The sequence below is a fragment of the Netta rufina genome, assembly GCF_964035555.1.
Source record: "Netta rufina genome assembly, chromosome: 2".
NCBI lineage: Eukaryota > Metazoa > Chordata > Aves > Anseriformes > Anatidae > Netta > Netta rufina.
In genome coordinates, this window is record NC_140124.1 from 10,216,964 (window position 1) to 10,241,661 (window position 24,698).

Below are 24,698 nucleotides of genomic sequence, written 5' to 3' on the forward strand. Positions count from 1 at the left end.
ACTATAGATTGATTCAAATAGTATAAAAATCAAAGAATGCCTACAGAAAATAGTATGTATTTAGAAATAACATGTAAATTCCATTAATTTAGTTTCATTAACTAATAACTTTTACTAACAATTTAGACGAGAAATCAGTGTGTTGTACTTTTACTAAAACATTACACATCTCTTAGTCATACATAAACTTTTAGAAACTGCTGAACTACAAATATATTCTGACTCCTGACTCTGCTAGAAAACATCACTGTAGGACGTGTGGATGACTCCTGTGAACCTAAAGAACAAATATTTGAGATGAATATTAATTTTGGTTAGCCACAGCTTGGGGAATGGAAGATGAGGTATAAGGGGCGTCAATAGAAAAAATGTCCAAGGTTTCTATGGAGGTACCTGGCAGACTAAGCTATTTCTGTGCTTTTGACCCAACTGGCTGCTGCAAGAGATGATAGACAAGCTATTCCAAGAGCCAAGAGAAATGAATTATTTACCCAATCAGGTGAACCCCCACCTTCCACAGTCTGCTGCTACCTTCGTGAATTCCTCACTTCCTTCTCCCTCTCTTACACTTATTTGGGTCCCTCTGTAGTCTGCAGTCCTGAGGCATCTCCCCATGCAGTATCCTTTCAGTATTCCCATACTCAATTTGAAAAAAAGAATTACAGAATGGTTTGGGTTGGAAGGGACCTTAAAGACCACCTAGTCTCAACCTTCTGCCATGGGCAGGGACACCTCACACTTGGCCTCATCCAGCCTGGCCTTAAACACCTCCATAGCTAGGGCATCCACAGCTTCACCTCTTCCAGTGTCTCTGAGTGAAGAATTTCCTCCTAACCTCTAATCTGAATCTCCCCTCTTTTAGTTTAGAACCATATAATTGCATTCCCTTCGCATTCCAGAACATCTCAGGCCACATCAAGGAGAAAAGGTGTCAGGTCACAGACTCTGCTCTGATACCATGAGGACAGCGTGGCAGGACTTGGAGAAACAACAATGAGCCAAGGAGGTCTGGAGAACAGTTTTCTGCAGTCCAGATGAAAAAAAGAGCATGCTGCTGGCTTTGGGGACCCTATCCCATCCCCTTCCCCCCTCCCCCCCCCCCCCCCAGAGCTGCTGCAAGGAACAGTTCAAGTCACAATACCCCATTGCTATCTTATTAATCTTCTAGAATCAGCTGTATTTGTTCACCACTGCTTTGGTTGGCACAGTCATTAACAGCAAACCATGAAATAATGAGTAGATAAACCCCTACTCTGATTCTCTTCCACCTTCCATAAAAATGGCTGCTAATTAGTACTATTCACCATTTCTTCAAGTGCAGTGGTGTAAGACGTTTCCAAGACTCCTCTCAGTGAGCTGTTCATCTCCCAACACCCAGACACCTCTGCAGAGCACGGGTTCACCCAGCGCACACATGGGCACAGCCGGTAAACAAGTAGAAATCAATCAATCTTTTCCCCCATAAAATTTTTGCCACTTGATCTGCAGCGTCTCCCACACTGATATTGTGGATGATTCGGTTTCATCTTGATTACGACCAGCAATAAAATTTTTCATATTCTCATTTTATTCAAGCCAAAGGACAACCCTGCTGCAGTGACATATGGCTCTGCTCCTCCGCGAATATGTTAGACTGCCTACAAAATCTCCTTGTCTAGCAAAGGATAATGGTTTTTAAAATCAATGACCTGCATTAATTTGTGTTTTCCATCGAGAAAACCTCACATATCATCATAATCATCTTTCTATACAAGAGATAAATGAGATTTCTCACATTGTTTGCATTTTTTCTTCCCTTAATGGAGTAGTTTTAGACTATGTCATTGATTAGATAGCTGTAACATGTGTGTTTTTTTCAGAAAAAAAAGTCAGCTTGGGGTTGAAAGACTGCAGAAGAATTCCTGGTATAAAATTAACACATAGCTGAAATAACATAATGAACAGCCTAGGGGATATGGATTAAGTATGGGAAGTTTTACATCAGCTTGAAAACAAGAAGCAGTTCATAACTGATTAGTAATGTGCGATTTTCAGCCTTCGGGGATTTGGTATTGTCTCTGGATTTTATTTTATTCTTACTTTTTAATCCAAACGCCTTTTCTATAGGATACATACATGTACAGCCATCCAGGTAAATGTCCCAAACTCCATGCAACAGGATCAAAACAGCTCCTGCTCCTCTGGCTGCATGCTTCCTCACTGTGTTATTTACTGAAAGATGACCAGCTGCTGTACCAAGGGTGGAGATTACCCCAGGTCACTCCCCCGGTGAGCAAAAATTAACATTTCCATCTCTGAGAGACAGGGACCCAAAACCAAGATCCCCCATGCTCTTGCAAGAGACCTTTATGAATGGCTCCTTTTAAGTGTTCCTTCATGAATGGATCTGTATTTTCACGTGGTTAGGAAGTAGCTCTCTGATGAAGATGTATGTTCACATAACAAGAGCTGCTGCTCCATGAAATTGTAACACCTGATGTTACAAGCACCAGTTCATTAAAAACAGGCATGAAAAGGTAAAAAGAATTTATGACTCCTCCTCTTTTTCAATCTAAAACTACACTTCTGAAAGCAGCTGATTACAGACCAAGAAAATTCTGTTTATTTATTCTGTTTTTAACGAAATGTCTTCTCTCTGTGCCAACAATTTTTTAATAGTAAATAGGATGTAAACTGCATGACATACAGGAGCAGATTTTGTTTAGCAAATTCTTAATGTCATTGTCATGGTTTCTAAAAAGGCAGCTTGTAATGACACTGAAATTTGCACTTACTGCAGCTTAATTAACAAACGCCCATTTCCCGTTTATACCTCATGTAGAGACTTTCAAATTAAAAAGGGAAATATTTACTCATGGACTACTGTATGCGGATAAAGTGTATGATGAAAAACACTTTACCCTGGAACTCTGAACTACCATTTCCTTTGGTCTGCGATGCAATATTGTAAATCAATACTAAAATACATTTTTAAATAAAAATCTTGAAATAAACAAATTCCCATCTTGCCTGACTAGTGAAAATCCAGGAGGATCTAAGATCTGGTCTTCAACAGACTAACAGGTACAGAATTGTAATTTTTGGACAACTAACATCAAGTGCTAATCAAGCACAGGAATAGCTAATATTATAGCCATAAACATAAAAAGTAAAAAACCAAGAATGATTGAACAAAACTAGAAGTGTATGAAACATAACTGGGAAAAAAAAAAAAAAAATCATAAGGTATTATTTGACCACGCTGATCTGCATTTATGGGTTACTTGTTTAAGCAACATGGGATGGAACCACTACAATTACTTCACAAGACATTGCAGCCCTGGGAAAGTATGGCATCTCCAGAGTTCACAGTCTCAGTCAAAATATGTTGGCCAATTCATGCTCTAGGATAGAAAAAGTGTGGTTTTTTTTGTTTGGTTGTTGTTTTTTTTTTCTTTTGTTTGTTGTTCTGGTTGATTTGGTTCTCAGATTCTTTCTGCAGATTGTTTGAAGCTGCAGATGCCTTGCATTCTAAAATACGATGTTAACCTCTCTTCCAGTCGTAAATTATTTTCAATTACCATGTCAATGCTAAACTATAAATTAAAACCTGTAAATCTTTTTTTGCATCGTTTGTGGAGGATAATTTTTAATGACATGCCAAGCATCATTACCAATGACCTAAATCCTTAGGAAAAAAAAAAAAAAACTTTGGGGGGCTATTATAAATCTCTTAAATAAGTTGAAATAAAGCCCAACAAGAAGGAGTGACTTCTAACTCACAACACATTAAATCTAGGGAAGTGAAATGGGCTCCAAATGGCTGATTACCTTTTCAGTGAGCACGGATTTATAATTTGTACTGCAATGTTAAACAGGCCCATCAACACTTTGCCAATGAGCACTCTACCCTTCTGTGACCGCAGTGCTGAAACGGGTTCTTTACTACCAAAACATGTGTCAGAGATTTTCATTTCTTCAGTCATAACAATTTTCCGAGTCAAGTGTTTGTATGAGTAAGCTCTAACAGAGGAGAAAGATTACCAGTTGGGATTCCAAGGCAAAGGTGATGACAGTACTGACCAGTAACTGATCTACTAATAGAAAATAAAATCTTACTGTTAGACTCAACTTCAAAAAAATTTTAACAAAACCATTAAGTGGAACTTTGGTATCCAAAGTTAAATTTGCCATAATGAAACCAAAGTGAAAAATAAAAAAAAATATTAATAATTCAGGACACAGGATAGGATTGATATTTCTTAAATGTATATCAGCATCATATTATATTAGTTGCCCATTTTTATTCAACCAATTTTCACAGAACTTGTTGAAATCAGAAAAAAAAATGGGTTAAAAAAAATAAGAGATTACTTTCTTTAAGAATCAAACATTTAGAACACATTCATCAAAGAAAAATAGGAACTTTCTTGCATAAGTCTAGTAAATCTTTACATCTGGAACTGTGAAGGTAAGGGAACATTTTAAGAGATGAAATCATATTACTACTAGGTGACTATTACAAAGCAAATGCGCTTTCCAAACTCTAATGTCATCACAGACACCAGAAACAGGTAAGTTTATTACTTGAAGTGAGAAAATTTAAAAATCAAAACAAGCAGAAAACATCTTTTGGAGGTGAATTAATTTAGTTTTGCAAATCTGCAAAGTTAAGCTACTTCTTCCACTGTGATTGTGTATTACAGTTCATTATTTCTAAGTGTCCAATAAAATATGAAACTGTCGGCAAGCCTGCTGTCCAAATGTCCATTTACCTACCTGTCAATCTACCCCAATAGCTTTTTCATCCAAATTTCAGAGAAACAGAGATACAGCAGCAAGACAGAATCAAGAAAAAGAATTATATTACAAAGAAAGAAACTGAAACCTTACTTCAGATTTTACCTCCACCCTCAATTCCACCACCACCGCACATCAGCATATAATAAAGTTTTTGGATGGATAATTCACCTCTCATCTATTCTAAAGTTCAGAGAGAAAAGATCAATTACAGGTAACAGACCGAGAAAGATAGCAAAAGAGATTCTTACCATTGAAAATTGCAGTGTGCGCAACTGCTCACAATCATGCCTATCCTGCTACTTCCAGAAAACAACTATAATGGTACAGTCTCATAATCTCACAACGAGTCAATGAGATGATGAATTTGAAGGCTAAATAAAAGTATTTAAAGGACTAAAAATAAATAGAATAGATTAAGTTAGGAGTTTCACTATAAAAATAGTGCAAGCTTGGTAGCTATATAAGTATTAGATCCATTACACTAAGAAAAATAGATAATTTCATCTTGATAGACACCTTCCCTTTGAAGCGTTTACAGTTCAAAGTGTAGGCAATGACCTGCAGTTCTTTGCAGCTAAGTGTTGTATTCCGTGCTACCTCCCCCTTAACACCCACTGCTTTTACCAACCTTCTTAAATCATGCTGATCCTACCTGAGAGCCAATACAGGAACGTGCTGATGCAGCAGCTAAAGCAACCAAGTATTTCTCAACTTATGCACAGCAGCAGCCAAAGCTATTTAAGTAAAGGACTACAATGCAACAAATAGTTTGGGAACATAAAATATATTTATTATTCTTTCTACCTCTAGAGCAACTTCTGTTGCTGTTGCCATGGAGGCTGCAGGGCATTAAAAAAAATTCTGTTTAAATTAAAGGCTTTGAATGGCTTACAATGGAGTGAGACTTTTCATTAACAGGTCTTTACCTATTAATCACCAGTACTCCAATTAGTTCACTTTCAGAATGTTCCTATTTATTAAATGAGGACGGACACCATGAAAGCTTGCCACTTATTTATTACAGAGTTTTAAGCATTAGAACAAAGAGAAGGTGTATATTTTCTAGTTCTTTCTGGATGAATGATCTGCTTGGGACCCAATCCAACCCAAAAGAAGGACTTCCTGTAATAGATCCACAGTTTAAGACAAACCTACATTCTTTTAAATAAAAATGAAAAATAAAAATGAATCTTCCATCTGTTTAGTTGATCTGTTCAGAACTAGCACATTTATCTAAAGCTATTTTCATATGTATTAAATTTGGTTTTCATATGCACATCAGCTTGCATCTCATATTTAGATTATTATAGATTAAAGTAATCCCCTCCTCCATAGCTCATTATGTGACATCGTGTTATTTATTATTGAATGTATTTTCACATACAAGCTATCTTCAGACCAAGGAGCCAAAAATCCATTAGTGGTTATCAAATGCTATGAAGTCTGCAACCAAAAGTGATTATTAATGCAACAGCAGTCAACAGCACAGTCTGGATAGGAAACAAGGAGGATTTTTGACAGAACTTCTGAAGAAATATTTATTTGGGGCAGGGGGGAGGAATAATGGCTATGACATCTTCAACATGGAGAATCTTGTAGTTGTCAAGAAACATTCAAAAGAATCCTATTCAGGAGACATTTAAGAAGTCTACAGATTTGCTTCCCACACACCCAACAACAAAACACAGTGAGTGAACAGTCAGTCATTAATGGCCTTGCAAAAATGGTATGTTTTTGAAAATATGATCTGATTCACTATCCCATATTTTAAGCATATGCACTACTAGACAGGTTTACAGAAGTTTTCAAAAAAGATACAAACAGTATGATGAAAAAGATTTTCTCAGGCAGAAAACATGTTCAAAGTTTTCTAGTCCATCTTAGTTCGAATGCTCTTGTCAATGACATTGTTAATTATCCAAGTAGCTTGATAATCAATGATAATAATTAGTCTGACTCACCCAGTTAACTGCTGCTGCATTGAGACAGTATTCATTTATTGACATTCAGAAGAATAAAGGCAAAGACCACAGATTCACATCTAACAGAGATTAGGCAAAGAATACCAAAGACCAAAATAAGCAAATAGATTTGAAGTTTTGCAGATATGTTTTAAGTAGTCACCATGCTAACTAGAAGACTTCTTTTTCTTCCTGGGATTAAAAAGAATAACCCTCTCATTCAAATGTGAAGTCGCCTAATAATAGCAATGTAACTGCATAGCGAATACTGCCAACTCACCAACTCCACCTCTACTTTGTTTTGTATTTCTTTTTATTATTATTCTTTATTCATAATTATATTTATGCAGGGTTTTAGTAGAGGTGAACAGTTCAAAGAAAGAAAATGCCTATTTTATTTTGTTCAGGAGCCACAATCCAAACACCTTAATCAAGAAGTAAACTGTAACTCTTCCATATGCCCCCTTGACACCAAGAAGGGAGAAAGCATGATGGACTTTCCGCCGAGCCACACTGCTGCAGTGTCACTCCAAAACAGAATTCATTTTCTTTCCACCTCATTGCCAGCACATTATCCCTTGGTGTTCTCTTCTTCTCTACAGACCACACTGTCCTTTTCAGGCTTTCATGTTTCATGATTCATCAGGCACAGATTTTATTGAGACTCCCTAATGCCTTTATCAAACTGTCTGTACTTTTCTGTAGTCTCCCAGATGTCAATTTACAATTATTTTATTGCACACACACACACAAAAAAAAAGAGTAATGAAATAGAGAACATCTCTGAACATCTCCAGTAAATGGGCCACCAGCTGCTACATAGCTTACCAAAAAGAGTTAATGAAGGGGTCTACCACATACTCATAAAAGATACATGTACAAACAGCATCTCAAATACACTTAATGAAAAAAAAAAAAAATTAGTGGAACATACATTTTCTAAGTTACCATAGATTATATGCATCCTAGTAGAAGTTTCAAAAACCAAGGAAGTAGGATGCAATTTTGTTTGCTTTTTGTTATAAAACACATACACAAATCTTGTAAAAATAAAGACTTCATATCAACTAAATTATTCAATGAATAAATACTAAATATTTTCAAGAAATAGCAAGTCAAAGAATTTCAGAACTTTGGATATGCATCCACATTATAATTCCAAATACACAAATTTGGGTAAAAGGAAGAGGTATTAGGTAAGTACATCTATTCACCGGTGACCTATGCCCTCCCCACCCTCCTCAAAAACCATGTATGAGTGGCGAGGCAGAATCTTTTACCAAATCACCATGAATTAAACACCAAACTCCGTTCCCATCCCCTACAATCACTTAAAATGGTTGAACCATTTTACTTGCAGTGCTTGCCCTTGTTTTGTGAAGCTCAGTACTGATATTTGGAGAGAGAAAATACACTATTGTAAGTCACAACACTAACTTTCCAGATGACAACACACCAATGGTCTTTCCTGAGTTGAAAGAAAAAAACAATGCCTGTTTATTGAAGTAACACTGTGCAACACTCAGCAGCACCAAGCCTTACCAGGACACAGGAACATAAAGGATTTGCGATGGCTGCTGGCAAATTTATGGGTGCACATACTTACAGACAGCAAGCCATCAGAGAAGCCTGAATGATGGCTTTGTGCCCTGCAGGAGCTCCAACTTGAGAGTCTTCACAAAAAACCACAACAGATCCTTTAGCAACAGCTGGAATCGCAGACAAGCTGCATTATCATACTAAGCTCCTTTTCCTAAGGAAAAGATCATAACTTGACCTGTCATCACTACTCCAGTTTTAATGCCAGTTGTGCTTGACACTTCTACCCCGCTATCACATAGGCAGCTATTTTAGCATCACACTGAGATAAACAGAAGACAAACAGATTGACTGGAAGATAGATGGACCTTTTCTTCAGCATTAAAGAGAAGAAAAATAGGCACTCTGTAGCAGAAGTCATCCCTGCGCTGGCGTTCTTAACCTCATGGTAAAATTGTTATTTCTATCCCCCCGCCCCATGATTTCACCTCAGATAGCTCAGAAATTTTCAGCAACGTTAAGAATGTTCTTGTTTGTGAAAGCTGGGCTGCGTACACTCCAAGTTTAGGAACTCAGCTGATACAATTTATTTGTGAGGCAGCAGCACAGTAGGGTGGAGGAGAGCTGAGAAAGCCTCAGATTCCTCCAGGCAACGACTGCTGGATTATCACCAGTCATGCTCCTCGTTAGGTGCTGCAACTTAAATTCTCTTCCAGACCCAGAGGATCTCTGACACCATCTTTAATACAGGTGCCCTTGGAGCTTCGTAAGACAAGGGGAAGCAAGAGCTAATGCAAAGGGAGAAGGACTGCCCAGGCTGATGGGAAGTAAGAGTCTTCATCCCAAACAAACTGTATGCCATTGCCTTGCTCTTCACCATCATAGAATGGCTTGGGTTGGAAGGTACCTTAGAGATCATCTAGTTCCAACCCCCCTGCCATAGGCAAGGACATCACCCACTAGATCAGGTTGCTCAGAGCCTCATCCATCTTATAACATGACTGTTAAATAACCTAATGGGGGACAAGCATGGGGATAAAATGAGCAACTTTTGATCTTGGTTTTTACTTCCACAACCGCAAGTACAGAATTATTTCAAGAGATTTGAACTCTAAGAAATGTGAATTATTTTATCAACTAAGGCACCATTTTTGCAACCAATACTTGGGAATATTTAAGTGTTGATTTGCCCTTGATTTCGGTTGAATGAACTGTGTAAATATTTCTGAACATTTGTATTTTTCAGTTTTCAGAATACCGTGGTACAATGGTAGATTTTTAAATATTATCTTTGAGTATCATACCAGATTCTGACATCCTTCCAACATACTTATATTTAAAAAAAACTCAGTGTCTGACAAAAAAAAATCCCACAGTGTCCTTAAAACAGTGTAGAGGAACCATTGAAAATAAATCATTGTATTTAATTCAATTAGTCCAGTTTTTACTCTAAACATACACATATTTCCATTTACCTCAGATGTTATTTGTGAAGAGCCCTCACACCTTTGGAAAGCACAGACATTCTGTCTATACATAATAGAGCAGCAGTACATAGAGGTAACACTTGGCATTACTCCTCAGAAGTCTGAATTTAGTTATAACAAGCACTGTTGCTTACTGAAAAGCTTAGACACAGATTTGTAGAGATATTTGACAAAAATTTGATATCTTTTGTAAGAGCAGTGCCTAGGAAATGCAGATGTAGCTGGAGATACCTGTTAGCTAAACAATGCTGAGGTGCATCTCCCTCTGTAATTCTGTCCTAGTAGGCAATGATCTGGAAAACCTCAAAGCGGAACACATTAAGTTCAAGAAGCCATTTCAGGGATCCTAACTCTTCCCCTTATCATCTGTAGCACATGTTTACCATTTATGGCTCATCACCAGCACATGCAATCACTCATATTCCAAATGTTCGAGAAGCTCAATGGTTTAGGAAGAAAGGCCATTAATATTCTGAACTGTTTGGAGCCATCCAAACTTGGAAGGGCTCATGACTTTGTACTGCCATGCTTGGAAGCCTTTGACACACGTCACTAGCTTAAGTCTTTCCTAACAAGTACAGCTTGCATACATAAAGCAATATTGATTCAGCTGTGCATAACTGTTTATAAAGCCTTTCAGAGACATGGCATCTTCAAGCTTTACTGCAGACATTAGACCATGGCTTCCTAGGAGAGGTTTAGTGGCTGTCAGCAAGGCTTGACTTAATGATGCACACTATGCCAACCACTGTATTTAATTAACTTTCTTGGTTGGCCTCACAGAGCTGTTTTCTACAATCTGATCTTGTCTGCATGAACCCTGCTACAATTGTGTGCTGGAAGGAGACTTGCAGCCGCAACATTTTCATAAATAAAACTACCTCAATTTATAAAGGCTGTGCTGATAAGAAGCAAAGATATTGTGGTATTCACAAACAGATAAAACACAGCACAAAGCTTCTTTCTGAGGCAAAATATCTGGAGAGCAAGCCTAAAGGAGAAAATGCTATCCTTCTAAATGAGCAGTTCCAACAGTTTAATAAAGAGAGGATCCAGGACAATAAGGAATGGCTGTTTTGAAATGAATGCCTTTATCTACACCACATGGCATCTTTCCCAGTGGCACTACCAGAATTCAATAATGTGGTTTCATAAGAAAGGATAAGCACTAGTCTTCACTGTGCTGCTTTCAGCAGCCTGTTTGTTTAAGACTTCAAGCTAGGAAGCCATTTAAGCTGACACTTTACATGAACTGCTTTACCTGTCACTTAAAATGCAAAATGGAACATGACTATGACATATTCCCACTTAACCAACTGCACTAGGGTTAATATATACATTTAATATATATAACAGGGAGTGTTCAAGGATAAATGAGGGAGTTCTGTTTCAGAGACCATCTAGAATTCCTTCCTGATGTTTCTTTTTCTTTCCCTACAAGCACATTCTATGCAACACGTGGGCTAGCTCATTTACTTAAACTTCTATCACAGGCAGTGAGATGTGTGTGAATGTGAGTGCTATAATGCTCCTTAACCACAGCTGTCACTACACCTGCCCTCACTTCATCTCTTATTCCTTATTCTTTCCCCTTCTATAGATCTTGTTTAATTAAGACATTTTGTTACTTGCTGTCATTGGCATCTGTAACAGCTTATCAGCATTTACTGGGGAGCAAGCATTTCCAAATTTACAGTTGCCAGATTAGTTTCTATTAGTGTCTGCAGCTCATAAGCACATCCACCTTTCATTTCAAGTTTTTTAGCTTCACATTTTCAACCTTCAAGCATTTTGTACAGGTGAAAATACCAGTTCCTCCCACTGTAAATGAGAAGTAATGATTTACTAGAAGTGAAATAAATGACACCTAAGCCGTTTCACCCCTAAAAGCTCTAGCTTGGCAAAAAAAAAAAAAAAAAAAAAAAAAAATCTCCAGGAAAACTCAGTCTTTTTGCTTGGCTTATCCTCATGCCATTAAAATAAACATGAAACAATATGTTCCTTTTTAACCACTTGATGAGTCAGTGCAGCTCAGGAAACTGATAAAAGGTTTATGGAAATAAATTAATATTGCATGAACACTGCTGGAGCTATTAAACAAACATAAGTGAGAACCCATCACTGAAGCCAAGAGACCTTTATATGATAAGAGAAAATTGCAGAGAAGTCAACAATCATTATTACAGCAGGTTCTTTGCCCTACAAAAATGGCATATGACCTAAACAGATGTAGTGATGCAACTGATACAGTTGTTGTTTATACCAAATCTTACAACTGGATTAAATTGCTTTTGACAATTAAATAAGCTACTTTTAATATCCTTTTTTTTTTTTTTAATTCATACTAGTTATCACTTATTAAAAGCTTTCAGAATTAAAAAAAAAAAATCTTTAAAAAGGTGGGGTGTTTTTTGTTTGTTTTGTTTTTATTTCTTTTGAAATTGTATAACAGCATGGAACAGCTCAGTTACTGATGTTTTGGTTATTCTTTTACAAGCCTGACGCATGACTAGTACTCAAGGTCTCCAGATGATAAAACTGTATGAGATAACAACAAAGATTGTGACTGATGTTTTCAGTAAGCAAGCCCAGTTTCATTTTTGAAAGCATGCTCAGTTCAGCCACCTTTGCTGGAGGCCAAGAAAAGATCAAAACTACCAGCCTTCCTGCAGGAGCCAGACTCAGACCTGCAGATCACAGATCCTTTAAACATGTTGCCTAAAAGTATGTCCTGTTTCTTACCCACATTGGCACTGTACTTAGAAATATGCACTTGTGCAACCACGAAGGAGACAAACTTTTCTGTGACCTTGCAATACACAAAGTAAGCTCTGCTCCCAAGCACAGAGACCTCCAAAGACTTAAGCTTCTGAGCTTTCAAGTCAGCAAAGTATTCTCATTTCAATATATCAGGATTTCTGATGAACTTCAGGGATGCACTTGAATGAGGAGGAGTTTGGGCAGGAAAAACTGGAAGGAATACGCAGAAGCAAACATGTTTTATCTTACATATAAGAAGTTCTGAAAGTATTTTAGTTCTTCAAAGTATGATCTTTGAAATATTGTGTTGATTTTCTCAACTATGATATATTTTTATTTGCATCAAGGACAGCATTTAAAATCTACTCTAGACACCACACATCCAATTGGGGAAGAATGAACCAAATGTTTTGCCGTAACCTTAAATACAGTGACAGAATCCCAAAATATTTTCCTTTTTTTTTAATTAAGGTCAGACATTACAACATATCATTGATTGATTGTCTTATTCATTAGTGATGTCTCTTTAAGTTACAGTTACACCAAACTAATAGTGGATCTACAGAAGGCATCCACTCTGAATTCAGAGACAGTTTCCACAGTTAAAGTTTGTACTGTAATGAAAGTCACGCTGAGTCTTTAGAAACCGTGTTTCAAACTATGGAAACAGGTTTAGAGCAAGAAACTAAGAAGTAACCTTCATAGGAACATCGTTATTGAAGATTCCTGCTGTCAAAAGAAATATATATTTTTACTATCATCATCTCTTGCATAAATCTTCCATTACGTATAGCTGTTGTCTATAATAAAACCCTGTTAGCCATAGCATTGGGAAGACCTCAGCTAGGTGCTTGAGATCATTGCTATCAGCAAAACACACCACTGAGGAGAACTGCCCTCCCCCCGTTGAGCACAGAAATCCTCAGTTTTAGCATAGTATAGAAACAACCTCAAATTATAATTCTGCATAAGAATTTTCTTTGAAGATGTTAACAAATCTGCTGTTTCTAACTGTCTACCAATTTTATGGTTGAGGAATTGGGAGAAAATATTTCTGTCTTTCATTCCCTCCTTTGTGTGTATTTAACTGACGATGAAAAATACTGGGAGTTTAACATCAAATTCATCTTAGATATTCATTAAATTAGGATTTTAATAAATTTCATTTATAAATAGACACATTATTGGCTCCTGTGTTTGATGGAAATAAATACATCTGCTTAATGTCAGACACTCACCAACAGAAATTTTATATTTAATAATTTTTAAAAATCCATAATTATGGATCTACATACTTCATGACAGTAATTGCTTCAAAAGATCTCTTTAAACAAGTTTTTTCATCAAGACTTAGATGATTTCATATAGCACATTAATGATTTTACAGTATTGTCCAAAGAGTCATTCCTAATCTTCCATTAGATTTATTCATACGTTTGTGTTGGCTTTTTTTTTTTTTTATACTTACTGAAAGGAAATTGAAAGAGAGCAGAAGAAATCTGCTTCTGCAAATCTAGTTCAAGTGAAATCACAGAAAAAGGAAGCAGTATAATCAAGAACAATGGTAGTCTTTCTTTGAGACCTTCTATCTTATTATAATAAATAATAACCTTTTGAATAAAAGGAGACTGGTAATTACTCAACATCATCCTCTTAAAAGATGAATAACCTGAAGTTATTTTCATCCTGTATTAAGACAAATTAAACGTTAGCATATTTCGGTGTGTTTAATTTAATTACTATCTATTTCTCATGAAAGGACATGTTGTTCAAGGTTGACTTTTTTTTTTTTTTTTAAAGTCTATTAAATTTTCCCCACCTGCTGACCAGAACAGTCATGTCTAGTTGTTGATGTCCGTCCTACACCCTATTCATATATAGATTTGGCTTATTAAATTGACCACACAGCAATTACACTGCAGAGGACAGAGTAGTCAGCAAACAAAACATTCAAGACTTACCATTTACACAGATTTCATAAGATTTGCAAAGGTCATCTTCAAACAGGCAACCTAAAAACACAATAGGAAGGTAAAAATTAATACCGGTTTCAAACTGTGGATAATTAGCACAGACTGAAGTCCCCTCAGGCTATTAAATCCTCAGCAAGAGTCAGGCATTTGGTTGCCCTTAGGAGTCTAAATTGGGCAGTACAGAAAGTTAAGAACACAGTAACAAAGCTGGTTAGACAGCACATCTTTCTAACTGGTTACATCCAGAAAAACCTTTGCTTTTTTTTTTTTTTTTCCCCATTATTCCTCTGCTGAGGCTTTGGTTTTCTCAGTGCTCCTCTTATTTAGTAATTTGAGGAACTTTACATTCCCTGACTTTGAACACAACACACACGACAGTATAGTAATGCTGCTACACACTGCCAGAAATCAGGAGTTTCCTCAAGCTATTTACACTGCAATGAGACAAGACTAGAAAGCAGATATAAAATGCTTGAAATAGGTAAAAAACTGCAGGATTTGATTCAGTAACTGCAACCACAGACCATGCCTAGATCCTCAAGAGCACTTACTCTTTGGAGAGAGGCTTAAAAATGAAGCCATCCTTACCAACAAACACCATGATACCTTCACAGACAACTGACAAACTAGTGCTGTTCCCAGCGTTGTGGCACCCCCCATATTTGAAGCAGGAAATTTGTTTCCAGGCTGGCTCCTTTGCAGCTCCCTGCTATGCCAGCCCACCCCTCACCCTAGAAACTGCACCCAGGTTGGCAAACCCAGCTCATCCACTTGGACACATCTTCACAGGTGGCAGCCACAGTCCACCTGTGGCTGATAGCACCAAATGAGGTAGAGACATTTGTTATTACCCCCTCTGTCTGCAGCTGAAATGAGCTCCTGCTGATATTCCTGAGAGCAGAGAGGCAGGCAGGGTGCTGTCTGGTCACTCCACACTGGGGGACAAGGACTAGGACTGAGAGCAGAAGCAAAGTGAAGTATCACTCTACTGGCAAGGGCATCTGCTCTATTAATCCAACCACTAGTTTCTTTACTTTGTGTTCTCACAAAGATAAACAACTAGGACTGGATAAACTCCAAGGAATGAGGCTTTATTTTGTGTACAGACACTGCCCTAGAGAACACATTTCTACAATTAAGCTTTTTAACATCTCTGGGAAGTACCTTAAGTTGATAAATAACATGGAGTTATAGAAATCAAGTGGTCTTGAGTGGTTCCACACTGCTTCACCACACCTAAACACAAGAGCACATCCTCTCTTCCCAGAAGCAGAGTACAAGGATCTCTATTCAGAGTCAAACTGATTAAGTAGGTTGATTTAACCAAGAAAAAACAAAAGGCTCAAGACTCTGTCTATGAAGTACCCAAGTCTTAACCCTGCCAGAAGAAAAGTTCAGGAGGAGGGAGTGACTTATGTATGCCTGCACAGCCTTTCAGTAGGTAACTGTATTAGCACATCATTAAGCCTGAACTAATAAATTATGTCTCTCAGCAGGATTTATTAGCACAGCGCTAGGTCTGAGCTAAGCATCTACACAAATTCAAGTCACGCTGGTGCACTGGCAGAACCACTTATGTCTACACCCACACCTACCCACAACGACCACAAACACAACCTAACAAAGATGACAGCCTACAATATGCATGTTGATAAAAGTGTTCTCTTGTCTTTTTACCCTTGCACCAAGGAACTGTGAGTATTCCTTCGGTAGGTTGTGAAACGTGGAGAAAGCTTCAGATTCAGAAAGAATTCTGCAAGCAGAGCACAGCAGAACAGCATGTGTCTAAACAGTCCACAAATTCCAGTTTGTGACATTTCAGAGACATGTAAAGTTTTGTTCCAGACAAGTCTACTGTAGCAGCTGCTTGACCTGAAACAGCATCTGAAAACTCCCTGAAGATATCTGATTGCAGCCTTGGTGCCAACCCAGCAGAGCAGAAGGATGCCTTGACTGGGTATTGACTCATAAAGAACCTAAGAGAAGAACAGTGGCAGGCAGCGGCCAAAACACATCAGCACAGGCTACACAGCACAGAAGCTCTAATTAAAAGCACAGTAATGATCATTTCAAAAACTAAAATCTTGCAAGAAAAAAAAAATAACTTTGTGTACTACTAGATAAATGACAGGTGTACTTCAATATTTCCTTTTTCAGAGATTTGAGGTTGCCAAAAGGTTTTCTTCTAAAATAAAAGGTTGTTTTTTGAGGTTGTTTTTCTTCTAAAAGAAAAGTTCTCATGGTTAGGAAAAAATCCCTAGCAAAACCTGTCTGCCTTGATTTTCTGACTAGATCTCAAAGGGGTTAAAACCAGAATCCTGAGATGGCCTTTTCCTCCGAAGCACTACAGAAGGTGCCCTGTGCCCAAAGGAGAACAGAAGTCTTGTGGTTGATTTCTCACTCCACCGTGGCTGTGCTGTAGGATCCTAAGGGCATCAGATGAGTTTGAACCAGAAGCGTTTCCAGTGGAGTCAAGGTAAAAGCAGTGACTGGTTCATGCAGCCCCTTCTGATTTCAAAAACACCTGGCAGCTGCTAATGAGGTCCACAGCCACCTGCTGCCAAAAGCCACCTGATAGGCTATCCCACAGTATACTGAAAATCTGGATTTTTCTGCTTTTCAGATTGAAGAGGAACACCATGATTACATGATACAAAGACACGAAGAGCCAGGCTACATGAGTACAGAACTCTGACTCAAATGCACTCTGCTTTTGCTAGATACACTTTGCATTATCACCTAATACATTTCCATGAAAAGCACAAAAGAAAACTGATTTTGTCATGTTTTAGTTCCTCTTTTGATAGTAGTTGCTTTTCAGATGCTGACTGCAACTAGGCATTTGATGCCGTTAGCCTTGAAAATTTATGTCTTGGAGAGCAAATTAATAAAGTCAACGCATAGAAAACTATATCCATCTATGATTACCCTAAAATAGACTACAAGGACCTCTAAATTCCTTGGAAAATAAAATAAAAAAGTGTATTTCAAGTTATTACTAGTGTTAATTATTATGTATATTTCACCCAGTCAATGTGCTAATTTAACTGCTAATTTATCTTTTGTTGTTATTGCTGTGACATTAAGAAGCATCGTATTTCATTTAAAATATCATCTACCAACTAATAGTAATGATGGCAATAAGTCACTACTGAAGAGTGAAGAGGCGTTGTCTCCAGTCAGCACTTAAATCAGTTCATGCCTCATGGGATTAAAATTAAATTTCATTTTCTATAAAACAAATCCTCTACCGGTGATCTTCTCCCAGAATACATAAGCCTGACGCAATACACCTCAACACCCTCCTGATCCCCCAAAAAAACACAAACCCACCCCCCAAATTTACTTCATACAGCAACTCTTAAATAAATTCTCCATATATCTTCAATCAGATGAAGGTACACAGATGCACTCCTTTGATTATATACTTAAGTATGCCAAATTAAGTTTTCCAAGAATTCAGTGCAGGCAGCAGTAGATTCAGATATGTCATTTATGCAATAAAATGTGAATACAAGGACCTGGCATTGCAGCACCAAGACTATTTTACAAGCCCAATTCTGCTAGCCCCATATGTCTTCTCAAGAAGAGATCTTTTTAGCATTAATTATCACACATCAAAGGGATAGTCAAGATTTTGTCACCTAATGAACTTATTTTAGCACTGTGTTTATTATTACTTTGCTTAATCTAGAACACAGGTTTGTTACTTGACCTGCATTAACAGTTCACTTTTTCACTAACACTTATATGGCCCTAGTGATAAATCCCATATCTTAGTGGTGACAAAGACGGCTGGAACAATGCCATAGTGGCACATAGGTGCACCAGCACCCATATAAACAAGTTCAATTGTAAGCTTCATCATCAACTCCCCATGTAACCAAGTCTACATTGCACGACTTATGACATAGGGAGAGTTTTTCCTTTACACATACAGAAGTTGTTTAAACTCCAAGTAGCAGAACCTTAAGGATTACCCTATATGTTTATGTAAATATATACTTTACACATTCTTAAGCATAAAATTTTGCGAAGGTTTGTCATGCACCCACTAATTTCTAGCAACGTAACTCAGTTGCTTACTATTAGACTGCGTCATGTAGCAGGACCATTTGTGTTAGACCCACTTACATATACACCTTTTCTCATTTTTTTTTAAAGCTTTATAACTGCCTAAATAAGGGTGGGTAGCTATGTAGTAATATTACATTACACTTGCATGGAATAGTCTTTGTTAACTAGACAAGAAAGTACATTTCATAGAGCTTATCAAAGTCTTCCACCTTCTCAAACAGTTTTTCAGACAATCAATAGTACAATATAATTGGAAAAAAAATGCTGTTGCAAACCCAAAATATTATACTATAGGATCCAAAAGTTTAAGCTTCTTTGTCAAGATACTCTTATCACAAGACACTATCAAAATTATTCCCCTCCTCTTTTCATCAGGCTTACAGCAGCTTTGCTTTTCTGAATTCAAAGACAAGTTAGGCTTATTTAAGAGTTTAAACCATTAAACCATACTGGATTTTTGTTTTTGTTTTTTTGATTTACAGGAGACACCTCTGAAGATTGTAATAGTCAGGCATGAGCTGAAGTCATCTGAGCTTACTCTAGAAAAAAAAGCTGTATTTATTTATACATTGAGAAAACTATTTTATTGAATCCATTGATCAAATAAATTGTATTGCATTCATTTTTCTATCCTTTTCTGTTAACCAACCTGTGTTGATTTTACATTAAATACATCTCATATGAAAATGCTCAAAATTTGTAAGCAGCTTTACCAGCTACAGCAAAAAAGAGGCCTTGGGCTCACTTTATCAGAAATTATCTTATATTATCAAAATAAGAAAACAAATAATATATAATGAAAGCTAAATTTCTCCTATGCTTGTCAATCACAATTTAGGAAAATAAAAATCTCCAAAATCCTTACTGTTGTTGGGGCTTTCCTGTCTCTTCCTTCTGTGATCTTTGTTCAATAGCTGCGTAACCACCTAACATCTCTTGACATTTGCAGACCATAATGATCAAATGTCATCACAAGATTTTAATCAATAGAGGTTTCTTCAATTAAAAAAAAAAAAAGTTTTTTTTTTTTTTTTTTTATAACTTGGGATGAAAATTCACTCCTCATTTATCTACTTCTTTCAAGTTTACTTGCTTTCTGGTAAGGAGACCTTGAAGCGTAAATTCTGCAAAGCACTGGTGATGGAAAACAAAAAGGAAACACCTGGCTGTGACAACTCTGGGCATGCCTTATGGACTTCACTAGTTCATTAGCACCACCTGTGAATGGCCCTAGATAGAGCTCTTTTTTTTTTTTTTTTTTTTTTTTCCTGTAGCAGCATGACAAAATAGGGCTTAAGAATTATATTTTATAAGTATTGAGCTTATATAACTTTAAACCAACAGAAAAAAAAGTGTATAACAACAACGAGCAACAAATTGATTGGAAGGAAGTATCAAGTATAACATTCTACATAAAACTGAAAGGAAAAGTTGACTGACAGAGAGAGAGATGCTCTTCTCAGTGGTGGAGGTGAAAGATAATGTTGTCCAGCCTGCTGAAGCTGTGATTTATCCAATACATTCTCATTTGTCTACTGCACACTTATACTTAACAAGTCCAGAATTACACAAAATTGCAAGCATAGTAAGGAAGAATATGCTTTAAGCTGATCATGGGTTCCTCTTGTTTTCCTTACTCTACTGTATATGGTTACTCTGTGTGGTTACATAGGCACTATAGGTATAATGTATTATTCATTACTCAGAAATTGCACGTGGAAAATCAGCTAGTGCTAATTTTGTTCAGCTTTATTTTGGCATTCTCTCTGATAATAAATGTAGATATTCCCTATTTCTTCAACTTTCCTCTTTATCCCATTTTTCTTTGCCTTTTTTTTTTTCCTGTCCCTCTTTTTATTCTGTTCTATACTCCTTCACTGTCTTTCCTAGAAGTATATTTTCTACCTTTTATTTGTTCTCTTCTACTCTCCAAAAAAAACTTTGTTCTATTCTTTCTGTCCCTCCCAAGTATTGGCATAGAGTACTCAGGCATTACACTTCCTACCCTTTCCCCTCTCTTCACTAGCCCTACAAATAGCCCACCTGTCACCTCTTCATCAGTTTCAATTGCTGGGAATTACTGGATCTCCACTCATGCTTTCCACTCAGGTGCCCTCCATTTCCCTTCTTCCAGCATTCTCAAGCATTCCTCATCTGTCACCCTGACGGTGAATGTGCTGAGTAGGCCAAGAAATGAATGAGAGGGGCAGAACTTGCGCTATCGTGCTCCCTCTGCTTGGTGCTCCTCAGGAGTGGAATATGTTTTGGTGCATTCTCTTTTATTTTTCATGTGTTCTCAGGATATCCAGAATAGTCCTCATTGAAATAGGCATTTCATGAAAATGTCAGAACCTCTGACATTTTATCAACTGCTTAAAATAGTAGTTTAGGTACTGGTCAAATAATATTAAAGGAGCACAGAATACTAAAGGATATTTCTCCCAGGAGAGAAAATAAGAAAAATATGTGACAGCATAGTAAGTACTGAGTTTTGATCTTCTGCCCTTACTCCATCTTTGATGTTTTGTGAATGTAACAGGTGTCTGATGTTTCTTGTAATACTGTAAGCTCTTGAGAGTAGAGATGTTTTTATTATTTTTAATCATGTGCATGTGTACAAAGCCTAGTACAACAAAGCTCTGATCCCTGGTGAAAGAATCCAGGCCTTCCTGCAATCCAAATTAACAATTAGGAAGATGACACATGAAATCCCTGCAGTGGTTAACTGGAAGATAGTGTAGTCTCTTATATGAAAAGTTTCCAAAGTAAGAAAAGATTTCCCGTAAGTGTTAACATATGGCGTTAACACTTCCCTAACTCTGAATTATTGCTTCTTTCAATCATTTTTCATGCACACTGTATATTGAAATATGATCCTAGCCAGGATAATTCGCCAGGGAATAAAGAGTTCTCATTCAAAAAGGGAAAATGTCAGTACTAAGCTTATAGCCAAGACTTGCCCCGAAGCCTCAATCACAGTTCATATTAGTACTTCACTTGCCTCCTTTATATCACCTACTATTCAGCATGTGCGGATTGATGCACTATGTAAGCAAAATAGAACAAAAATGCTGTGATGTAGGATGCTATTTCTCTCTGTGCAGTGGGGCTATTGTGTCTTTTCTGTGTTTAGAGGGGAAAAAAATAACATTTTTTCTTTTGCACGTAATTAGTCCTGAGCCTGTCCACCACTAAAGAAGGGAATTGCTTTGTGGTGAAAATACTATTAACTTATCTGATCACTAATGTCATGATTGCAATGATGTAGTTCTTTGCTGCTGGAAAGCACCAAGGAAAGGTCACTATTAAGAATAACTGAAGATGCGATCAGTAATAACTGTTCATGAGGGGAGGTGACAGGGAAAGGCCATCACTAGAAAAGCTCCAGAATAGTATTTGCATTTTGCCCAGGGCTCAGAAGGACATGGCATGTCATGGACTGATACAGGCAATGTATGATTTAGTCTTTTTTTTTTTTTTCATAGTAAATATTAAAAGAACTTGCATTGTCTCCACCATGAAGAATCATGTTGCTAGCCCATATTGAGAAGAAATTAGCACCTCTACCATATAAAGCATATGATCTGTTCTTTCAAAATGAGGAAATGTTTAGTGCAGTTCTTACAAGCTGTATACAGTATCTCATAAAAATCCAGAGCTGTCCTTTAATAACTATGATACAGTATTTTCTACTTGTTACCAGCTGCTAAAAGAAATTTCCTCACTGGCCACTAAACTGCCATCACCCATTGAAATCACAACTCTGACCTAAGCAAAAAACTTTTTTGTGCACTTATCAGAGTAGTTGAGGGCTGAACATCACTGAACCTAAATGAAGAATTCCACGTTGCTGTTGAAATACATCTAAAAGCAGCCTGAAATTTTTAGCTGCTGTTGCCTGCATGATATCCTGCCCCCTAAAATCTGTGTGCAGCGAGGCCTTCTAGTGTTTTTCATAGCCATAAGGTACTGAAAACTTAAAACTGAGGCTTACGTAAAGCAGAGAATGATGTTAGGCAGCAAAGCCTTCATCTGGTATGATCATAAAATCATAGAATCATAGAATATCCTGAGTTGGAAGGGACCCTTAAGGATCATCAAGTCCAACTCTTGACACCGCACAGGTCTACCCAAAAGTTCAGACCATGTGACTAAGTGCACAGTCCAATCTCTTCTTAAATTCAGACAGGCTCGGTGCAGTGACCACTTCCCTGGGGAGCCTGTTCCAGTGTGCAACCACCCTCTCTGTGAAGAACCCCCTCCTGATGTCAAGCCTAAATTTCCCCTGCCTCAGCTTAACCCCGTTCCCACGGGTCCTGTCACTGGTGTTAATGGAGAAAAGGTCTCCTGCCTCTTGACACCCCCTTACGAGGAAGTTGTAGACTGGTTGATGATTGCACGTAGACCAGCAAACATCGCAGTTCAGTGGCCTCTGTCACATTTATTCTATGAAAGATCTCCTGCCATCATTATATCTGTCAATCTTGTTTTACCCATCAGTAACTGTCAGTCTCATCCTGTAAACTTGTTTTACAAAACAGCAGAATGGAATGGATTCGAAGTCCTAATTATAACTCAATTACAGTCTTCTTCCACTCTCTGGGTTAAGACGAGCTGGGTTGAAGAAGTAATGAACTATTAGATAGAGGAACTAGGAACTGTCTGTCTGGGGGTCATGTGTTTTGGAAGATAGTTCTTAAGATAAAATTTTCCAGAACACTTACATGGGGAACAAGCTTATGACCTATCATCTGGCGTTAATTAGTCTCCACATCCAGTGACAGTTTTTTTGTTTTGTTTTGTTTTTTTTAATAGTTCTTTAAAGTTGCTCCTCATGCTTTGGGAAAACTTCCAGTATTCACATAATCAAAGGAAGGAAAAGAGGTATGTTTATCATTTTCCTCTAATAAGCACCAAAATTTTGTTTTCATTATGTGTCAGAGAATCTTAATGAGTATCTGTTTGGTGCTTGAAAATAGAGAAGAAAAAAAAAAAAAGATAACCAGAATTCACAATTCTCATACAGTCATATCGCCTCCAAAAGTAATTACCCAATATTTAAGTTTAATATGCCTCTCGCAGTGCTGTCTTGAGCAGACTTCAAAAGCAGAAATAATTTGTAGCAGAGGACTGCTCTGGAATGATTGGCTTTTCTGTTCTAATTAGCAAACAGTACAGCATCTTTTAGCTGATGATGTCTGTGTGGACAGCGGCAGTACGACCAGTATCTGTCACATATAATTTTTTTCTTTTTCCCTTTCTCTTCCTACTTACAAAATCACTCACCTTTTTGTTCGGTTCCTGTTGCACAGCTAATTATACCATGGTAAATTATCATGCAGATGTGGTAAAAACAACTTCTTCGGAAGAAAAAAAAATGCAGTTCATAGCTCATTTGAGCCTGAAGAGCAAGTCCAAAGTCATTCACTGCCAGAAAGAATTCCAAACTAGAGAAAACAGCAGAGAAATACACTTTGGGAGATACACTTTACAGATGAGCTCCAAACAGGGACACAAGAACCAACCAGGACTCTAAATCTGTTTATTTCTGCATACCCATATTGAAGTCTCCTAGATATTGAAAACATTTTAAACCGATATTATTGGAAGTGTGTGAAAAAACAGCCTCAGAACTTTATCGTGCAATTTTGAATCACAATGTTTATTTACAGTGATGAAAACACCCACATTCGTCTCATGAAAGAGACACTGCTATATACATTTGGTAATTTCTTTAATAAAGAGTTTAAACAGCCCAGGGTAATGCGTATTAAATATTCATGTGCTGGAGAAGAATAATGAAAGTCAATGAAGAAAGTCATAGTCTCAAAGTTCTCAAAGGAAAAAAAAGAATAATATTAGGTAAAATGCAATGGACTGTGGCACCAAGATTTATCTATAGTTTACCCTGGGAATTTGAATTGTGAATGAAGCTGCAGCACTATCTATCAGGAGACAGTTATGGGAAATAAATCATACAGGAATACTGGTAGCCCACCAAAATTGAGTACTCAGTGAAGATGCCTAAAACTTTTCCTTTTCCATAGGAAAAAATACAAGAATCTCATAAACATTTGTGTAGTAGAAATTCCTGCAAAGTTTCTAAGAACTAAGCTGTT

The 24,698-nt window shown here is 37.2% G+C and overlaps 1 protein-coding gene across 1 annotated transcript in view; it reads right to left on the reverse strand.

Moving 5' to 3' along the window:
• PTPRN2 (protein tyrosine phosphatase receptor type N2) overlaps positions 1–24,698 on the reverse strand; it is a gene marked incomplete at both ends in the record, with an annotated part of 643,308 nt that overhangs the window by 564,536 nt on the left and 54,074 nt on the right. The window contains one exon of the mRNA XM_084281525.1: positions 14,491–14,541. Within this exon, the coding sequence (XP_084137651.1) occupies positions 14,491–14,541 (51 nt within the window). The remainder of the gene's footprint in view (positions 1–14,490; positions 14,542–24,698) is intronic.